The 9,238-nt window shown below is 33.5% G+C and overlaps 1 protein-coding gene across 1 annotated transcript; it reads right to left on the bottom strand.

Moving 5' to 3' along the window:
• Positions 1-321: 321 nt before the first annotated feature.
• On the bottom strand, positions 322-6,825 carry ch25hl3 (cholesterol 25-hydroxylase like 3). The gene is made up of 2 exons (XM_021476542.3): positions 6,052-6,825; positions 322-2,514 (listed from the first exon to the last, which is right to left on the bottom strand). Exons 1-2 carry the CDS (start codon positions 6,477-6,479, stop codon positions 2,139-2,141), a joined length of 804 nt encoding a protein of 267 aa, XP_021332217.1. The 5' UTR covers positions 6,480-6,825; the 3' UTR covers positions 322-2,138.
• Between the last annotated feature and the right edge of the window lie 2,413 nt (positions 6,826-9,238).

The following is a 9,238-nucleotide window of genomic DNA, read 5'->3' as shown; positions in this document are numbered from 1 at the left end:
AAACTTGAGTTCTAGAGCCAATTCAGACCATTAAAGCAATTAAACGCATGTTCGCTTGATGAGGGCTTGACAAACTGATTAAGCTGTGCCTGTGATATTGGCATGCTTCCCATGTTAGTGCAGAAATAGAATTGGATTGGACTTCAAGCTGGCCATACTGGCAGAGCTGTGTTGCTTTGATCGTCATTATGAGACCACAGGACATTTTATGTGTAATTATTATATAAATGCAAACATTAATTATATATAGTTTACATAAATGGATAATTATAATTATGCAAATGTGTAATGACATGTGTTTAAGCATATATTTTTGGTAAAAGTGGAATTCATTTTTCTAAAAAAAAAAAAAAAAGTAAATATCTGGATTATACAAGAGGATTTTTTTAACCCTTTATAGGGAATGGTATGATAATTTCATTGACATTTTTTTTTTTATCATAAAAGTCCTAAAAGTGTACATGTCTTGTAATAATCCAGAGGGTTTTTTCTAATGATCATTTCAATGTGCACCCTATAAAGGTTAAAGAGGTTTTACATTAACATTAATAATGTTACAAAGATTCATCAAAAAACTCATTTAAAGCTTCTATTCAGCAAGAAATCTTCAATAGATATCTAAAATGTATTAACCATTGATCATTTTAATAATACAAGAAATGTTTCTTGAGCAGCACAAAACCACACTATATAGGTTTGTGAAGAATCATGTGACACTTTATTTTAAGTTTTCCATTACAAAAAATATTTTCAGGACAAAAAGCTCATATTTCACAATAATATGACTGACTATGTTCTTTGATCAGGTATTAAAATGCAGCTTTAGGAAGCAAAGAAAACAACATAAACTTACCCAACTCAGATGTTTGCAGTGATTTAGTACAGTATATATGAATATGCAGTATATTTGAATTATCTATGTAAAAAGTTTCCATTGGAAATACACTATAATGCACTCAAGTAAGCAGAACATTGTTTTACTTTCCATAATTACCTTTTAAAAACAAAATGTAAAAGTACAATTCACCAGCTTTGGCAAATTTATTTTACTCTTATGTTCTGTGTCAGTTTAGTCCATTTGATTTTGGAGTTGTCACTTTACATTAATGACTATAATAATTTGAGACGTCTATAAATCATTTGATAATGAATATAAAATTTGACATCGATGTCCTGCAAAATGGAATGTAGCAAATTCATTTTTAGGGCATTTTTTAAGATTCTTGGGTCAATTTGACCTACTGATTTTACGGTTAAAAGCAACTGCACAGGGCACAACTTTACAGTTTAAAATTATATATTGCTTTAAAAATTGAAAGCATTTTAAACATTTGAAATTCGAATATTTATAAAATATTTGTAAGTGGGCCAGAGGTGTTAATACTGTTAAAGGTTTACTGTTCTTATCACATTTTTTGTGATTTACATCAGGGGCTAAAACCTTTAGAATCTTTTAAATTCCCAAACAGTATCACACTTGTGTTATCCCTAAAATCTAAACACTTCTTGTATAAAGATTCCATTCATAGTGTCAAAATGAATGTTTTAAATGGGGCTGAAATGTATTTTCTATAGCTTTTACATTTTAAAACTGTTTTCACTCACAACAGTACTTATTTATTTTCTTATTTAAATTTGATCAGATTTTCTTATTCACATTAATCAAGTTTTTATGTTACTTTAAAGAAATTTCAGTTCATTTGTTTTATTCAAAATAAGATTTTTTATTATTATTTTAACCTTAAAACATTTCCTTCCATTGTTCTTTCTATTGATAAATAAATAAAAATATGTATTTATTTTTATGATTGTTAAATGCTTTTTCCTTATATATTTCCACGGACCCCTAACACCCTCTTACGACTCACTGCTGAAAAGTCAATGCGAATCCAAATTTGAAGAAAAAATATATGGATTGACAAAAATATATGGATTAAGTAAAAGCGTTTGAAAAACAAGCGCTCAAAGTATGCTATGTACTTGCTAAACAGCTAAAAACACATGAGTATTCAAAAAAACTCCAGTGCAACATGCAAAAAAAATTGCCTAATCTTTTAAAAAACTGTCATAACAGTAAAAAGAAGACATTCTTCACAATCTCAGTCTCAAAAGGACTCATGTAGCCTGGATTCATCTTATCACAGGTTTCTTTTTTCAACTGCTGTAGGCAATGATGTACCAAAGATGTAATCCCAGTGTCTGAAATAAGGGGCGAAGTTCCCTCTAAAGTGCTGATGGTGGGCTGAATGGTGCGGCGCTCCACTGAAACATGGCAGCAGCCGATGCAGTGCCCAGGGGAAGTCGTATCCGCAGTGATCCTCCACTGCCATCCAGGTGTTCAGGAGATGGAAGAGGATTTCGCTGAGGGGGTGGCAGCGCACCAGCATCGCACTGAGAAATGCAAGAGATTGTAAAGACAGAAGTTCACCAATACTGGAGTCCTGAGCTGCCAGAGCAAACGTTTCCCTGTTCATATGGTGAGCACTGTGGATGTTGTGGTAAAACCAGGGAATTCTGTGGGGAAAAGACACACAAAAGTTCAGTTTCACTTGGTTTATGGATTTAAATATGATGCTTGAGTAAAATCATTTTTGTTTTACTTTGTAAACTACTGATGGTGGCATATTTTTTGATGTTTTCACTGAAATCAATACTCAGTGTAGTAACTCTGATTTTATATCATAAACTGAAAACATGTTAGACATGTAAAACATGGTATTTCTTTGAAAAAAAGTACTTAATGAAAACATGTGTTATGTAAAATTCTATCTGAATAACATTTTTGTCTTTGCCATGTGTATATTTCTAAAGTACTGCCCTTAAAATAGCTTTAAAAACAAATAACAGTCTGTAAAACATACAGTTGAAGTCAGAACTATTCGCCCCCTTTTGAATTTTTTTTTCTTTTTTAAATATTTCCCAAATGACGTTTAACAGAGCGAGGAAATTTTCACAGAATGTCTGATAATATTTTTTCTTTTGAAGAAGCTAGAATAAAATCAGTTATTGATTTTTTAAACATTATTTAGGGACAAAATTATTAGCCCCTTTAAGCTATATTTTTTTCGACAGTCTACAGAACAAACTATCGTTATACAATAACTTGCCTAATTACCCAAACCTGCCTAGTTAATCTAATTAACCTAGTTAAGCCTTTAAATGTCACTTTAAGCTGTATAGAAGTGTCTTGAAAAAGATCTAGTCAAATATTCAGTACTATCATCTTGGCAAAGATAAAATAATTCACTTATTAGAAATGAATTATTAAAATTATTATGTTCAGAAATTTGTTGAAAAAATCTCTCCATTAAACAGATTGGGGTAAAAAATAAAAAGTGGGTCTAATAATTCAGGGGGGCTATTAACTGACTTCAACTGTACCTTGAAGTACAGTTGAATATATTATATTTAAATAATATTAAAAATTTTACAGGAGGGCTTAAACCTTTGACAGCATATATTATATTATGTATAAGTGTATAATATAATATAATATAATATAATATAATATAATATAATATAATATAATACAATATAATATAATAAAAGCAGACCTTCATTCAGTTAAAATGTATGTTTCATTTCAGTTTAATAATATTGGTTTTATTTTTTGAGTAATACATTTAAAGTTCAATAAGGGTTTGATTAAGAGCTCAACTAAGAAATATTTGTTTTGTCCAATGTGAAATTGTAAGGTTATTCACAGTCCAGTGCACGCATATTAAACAGAAGCTCAATATCCTTTGTACTTTCATGAACTTAAACAATATTGTTTAAGGCAAATGATTTATTTTTCATCGGCTCAAGTGATCAACTTTATATGCTAAATCATTACCCTATTTTTCAAATTGAATTAATGAACATTTAATGGGAATCTTTGTTTTGATTAAAGCTATATCTTCTTGTTTAGAACAAAAAGAGAATTTAAACTAATTGACTTTATTCAACAAGACAAATATGCTTTGTACCAGGTTATAAAAAAAATTGTTCTTAAGGAGAAAATAATGTTAAAGTCAAATTATTTATTTTTCATTGGCTCAAGTGATCAAATTGAGATGCAAACCATTTCCCTAAATCTTTTTAGTTGGATGAATGAAAGCTTTTCCAGTGCATATGTGTGTGAGCAAGAGATTTGATGCAAATAAATGAATAAATGAACACCTGAAAATGTTTTTGTGTGAAGACAAATTGCGAAATTATGTCATATAGTGTCCTATAATGTAAAGTCAAAGCGACTTTACTGTAGATAGTGAGATAGTTAACATCTTGTTTTATATGTTATATGCTCACTCTGAGATGGTTATTTGTTGACAGACTAAAATACATCACACAGAGTTCTCATGGGAAAATGGACTAAATATTTTGTCCAATAAAGGACACACTAAAATTGAATGTTATCTAAATGCTCTATAATATAAATACTGAAGTGAAAAGTTTAGTCAAAGTCCCCCAAAGTAGTTCATGTCCCCCAAGTAATTGTATGTAAACATAAGATATTTTGAAAGATGTTGAAAATCGGTTTTGTTTTTGATTATTGTGTCATAATTTTGTCTGGTTTATCCAGGTCTCTGTTTTGTCTGGTAAATGTGATCCTTCTTAATCCTCTGCTAATCGTCCTATTGCCGTAAGAAACTACACCCACCAATGATACTCGAGTCTAATTTGATTCACATTAAAACCATTAAAAAGGGAAATAGGGAACTAGGGGTTTAAAAACCTCCTGGAGTGTAATGTGTTTTAATCAGATCCCATCATCCCAGAGCTATCAAGATAAGATTGAAATTGAAAAGAGAGAAGGAAAAGTACCATTAAATATCATGACTTTTTTCACAAAATGTGCATTTCCTTCTTATTAATTTACAATTTTATTAAAAAATATTTCACATGACTATATATGCACAGATAAAAACAGAAAGGGAGGCAGTGTGTGTGTGTGTGTGAGAGAGAGAGGCACTTAATTGTCTTATTATTTGTGTTTATGTTTTACTATGCCACACACAAACATGAATTTTTATTGCTGTCATTTTTCTAATATACTTTTTTTTTTAATAATCAATTAATAAAGCTCCCTCTGTAATTGTATATAATCTTAATACGACCACAGGGCTTTTATAGAAGAGCACTGCTGACCCCTGTTGTTCCAATTAAGTCCACTCAGCTAAGAACGCATTAAAATATAATTGTAAAAGCATTTAGTGGATTAACTGCGCCCAAACCACGTATTTTAAATTCATAAACCTTACACAACAGTGGGAAGAACATGTTGCACAAGGGATATAGTTATTAGATAAGCCTAAAATATGTAAAAATTAATGAATAAAAGAGTTAAAAGTCTGTTAAGGTCCTGAGATAGAAAGTGCAAGTTCAGTCGACCAATATTTAAAAAAGAAATCACACCGAGCAGATACTTAGGCTATTCTTAGTTCCAAAAACAATACAACGTGCCACGGTAAACAATGTTACCTGTAATAATAGTAGTAGTTGTAGCAGTACGGAATTTTTTTTTCTTTAGAAATGCATTGCTTTAACGTTTTACTACTATCACTAATCATCATCATCATCATCATAATAATAATAAGAAGAAGAAGAATTAATATTAAATGCTTATGAAAACCATGTTCTTTTTAATGCTAATTTTACTTGACCAATGCTCATTAATGTGTTTTAAAAAATAATCAAAATGCAAACGTGCCTTCAGTACGTAATTGCTCAGGTATTCCTCAGAACGTCGCTGTTCTAATTGTTTTGCAACGATGCATATAGAAAAACGTTTTTGTTGGTTCCTCAAATAACTTTACAGTAAAATATTTCTCAAAATACTTCAAATAGCTAATTTTTGTGTAGAATATTTTAATAATGTAAACAACATGTTGTCAAATTAAAATGATCCATAAAGATACTTCATGGAACAACCTATGCCAATAAGGAAACTTTTTTAAAGTATGTAGGTACCAAAACAAGTCTTATGATCAGAAGATTTATGACTGTCACTTAACGTTTCTTAAAGAATCAGTTCAGCATAGTGGCATGGGGAATATGTGCGATGCTTACTTGTGGATGGTGTAATGAAACATGAAGAAGAGCGTATCAAACACAAGCATACAGGAGATGCATTCTCTGAAGGATTGAAGCATAGACGGTGCTTTCTCCGGGAGATGCGTCCGCCGTAACGACAGAAGCAACGCAGTCAACGGCAAAACGCCAACCACGTATTTCCATAAGATTCGAGAAGCACATCGAAACCACTCATTCAAGCCAACGAGTTGGCGGCGAATCCTGTACTTATGAATCCATCCCACGTGTGGACTGAACACATCCAGAAGTAAGAAGGGCACCGAGAAGATGAGGTGAGCGCTGAAAGCCGCAAACACACTCCAGTGAGGAGACATGAGAAGCGCACGACCCTCCTCACACACCAAATCCCAAATCCACTGAAGAAAAGCATCGCCACCGAATATCAGCAAGACGAAGACAATCATTCTGCCTGCTGTTATGTCTACATGTCCGCGCTGCTCAGACTGACCACCAACAGCACCAGCGGCAGGAGACTGAGAAGGATGATCTCCTCCAGATGTAGGCTATGTAAATTGCCCTCTCTTGTCTTCTTGATGAAAACAGTTTTCTCAGTTTCATTTTGAGTGTTTTACAACTGTGGAAAAACGCTGCTCTCCTCCCACCATCCCACCACCGCTATTTCAATAATCAGATTGAAAACAGCACTTACCCATATAGCAACATACACTCGGGCCAGTTCCGGAATCCGGCTAGATTCTCGCCTGCCGTAGACCCCTCAGCCCGGATGCCTGTGGACTGCCTGTGTGCCTCTGGCGCGATTAAGTCTTCTTACCTTTATATATATATATCATTCATTCATTAATTTTCTTGTCGGCTTAGTCCCTTCATTAATGGTCGCCACAGCGGAATGAACCGCCAACTTATCCAGCAAGTTTTTAGGCAGCGGATGCCCTTCCAGCCGCAACCCATCTCTGGGAAACATCCACACACACACATTCACACACAAACTCATACACTACCGACAATTTAGCCTACCCAATTCACCTGTACCACATGTCTTTACACATTGTCCTCAGATTACGGGGTCAGCTCATATGTGTGTATATATATATAGACACACACATATGAGCCGACCCCGCAATCTTATGGGACAAAGGCCAAAGAAAAAGAAGATATATATATATATATATATGTGCACTATTTGTAGGGGCAGCCATAGTGTCTGAAATGATAGTGGACATACTGATGTACACTCAATCAATGCCATGATGCACCGCAATAACATATGTACAGTGGATGTACACTCAACAGAGAATACCCATGATGCAATGAATGAATTTCTGCATCTGACCACAGGATGACATCCACAGAGCTGTAGCCCTGCAGGAACTTAACTTGACACCTGTGCATTAGAAGGATTTGTCGTCCAGCAAAGCACAAACAAAATGGCTTCACTTCCGATGCACAGTGCTCATTCACTCGTTTAAGTGGACTTTATCAGTGAATTAATATAGGGAATGAAAGAGGGTATAGGGGGTGATTTTTCGATAGAACACTAGAAAACCAAAACAATAGTGGACTACAGGACTATATGTGCGCATGTGCTTAGAATTATTATGCACAGTGACATCACCACCTACTGGCCAGGCATGCAGATTACAGCCTTGTTGGTTTTGTCATTTGAAGGATGCATGCAAAGGGGGGATCGTTCAGGTTTTATAATTAATGTTATTATTAGTGTACATGGAAATCCCAAACACTATATGTACTTTACCTTTTAATATAAAGAGGAATGATCAATACATTTTTATTAACAATGGGAAAGTGATTTTAAAATAAACAGTCATGAGACACAGTGCTTAAGTGTAAATAATAAAGGATTTACTGTAATGACTCTACATACCATAAAACATATGGCATTTTAATTAACAGCACATGTGTATGTTTTGCAGGCGTTTATACTGTACATAATGGAGACCCGGTGGTCATGGGAACACAATAATAATAATCTCTTTGTCATTTACCTCCAAAGTCAGCAGAAACAGATGCCAAATTTAAATGTCTTTCATATAACCAGCTCTTTATTGTTGTTGGAGTCAAGACTCTCAGTTCAGCAGATGCGGGGATTAACCCTTTAACTGTCCCACCAAGAAAAAATTAATTTGGATTGCATTTCTCAACTCCTAATGTCGCTAGTTAACACACTCAGTGCTTTTTTTTCCAACACATCCCATAATTTCTAAAATATCAGCCTCTGCCAAATGGTTGATGTCAGTTTATGGTAAAAGTACTAGAATGAATGCATATACTACGAAAATCTGAAAATAATATTTATTTTAAAAACATAATCAAAATAAAACATTTTTGAGTTCTAAATCATCTTTATTTTTTGATGTACGCCATAAAATATTTCTGATTCTCATTCAATATATTTTCTGATTTTATTCTTTTTACAATAAAACCAAAATGAAGTGTAGTGCAACAGGATAATATTGTGTGTAAACCAACAGACTGCTGTGTAGTGAAAACCATTACACTAATCAGTCGAAATATCAACCATTTGGTAGAACAAGCAGTTAAAGGGTTAATTTCCCATGAGTTTCTTTCACATATAAGCTTTTCATTTACAAAACATGCAAAGCACATGAACTCTGCATTTTTAATACGGTCAGGGCAGTGCAGTCCTTTTAACCTGGTGTCTAAAATAAAATGAATATCAATTTAAGACCAGTTTAGATTGATATTTTATCTGAGTTCTAGCTGATACTGTAATTGATCTGCATTTTTATTTTATAAATCATTACATTAGCATATTAAACCTATTTAGTATAAGTGGGAACTGAGATCGAGTAGGGTCTCTATAGTAAATTTGGGGGGAAGGGAGGTCTGGGGGGGAGACAGAGTTCATTCAGTAGATCCCAGAAGCTCAGAGGGGGCCACAGTTTAAAATGTTTGATATAGTGTTACAGAACATGTGTGTTTCATAGGCTGCTGAGTGAAATATGTACCTTTAGTGATTTTTTTACGTTATGTTCCTCCTTCAAAATTAGCGGGGCTAAAAGCAAATGATTTATTGTTGAATACGTGGGGGGCATAGCCTTAACAAGGCCTCTTAAACAGCACTAAGATTACATGTACTCCTAGGTACTTTCTCTAGACTGTGAAAATAACTGAAATACATCTGCATAGTGTGTGTGTGTGTGTGTATATGCAGAAATATTTC

This window comes from Danio rerio, chromosome 5 (genome assembly GCF_049306965.1).
Source record: "Danio rerio strain Tuebingen ecotype United States chromosome 5, GRCz12tu, whole genome shotgun sequence".
Taxonomy (NCBI): domain Eukaryota; kingdom Metazoa; phylum Chordata; class Actinopteri; order Cypriniformes; family Danionidae; genus Danio; species Danio rerio.
The sequence above is the reverse complement of the archived record's forward strand: the minus strand, read 5'-3'. Positions and strand labels throughout refer to the sequence as shown.

Excerpts from the sequence above, each read along its gene's own strand:
- ch25hl3 (XM_021476542.3), bottom strand. The coding sequence starts at position 6,479 with ATGATTGTCTTCGTCTTGCTGATATTCGGTGGCGATGCTTTTCTTCAG. Across the intron at positions 2,515-6,051 it reads TTTCATTACACCATCCACAA|AATTCCCTGGTTTTACCACA; the intron begins GTAAGCATCGCA and ends TTTTCCCCACAG.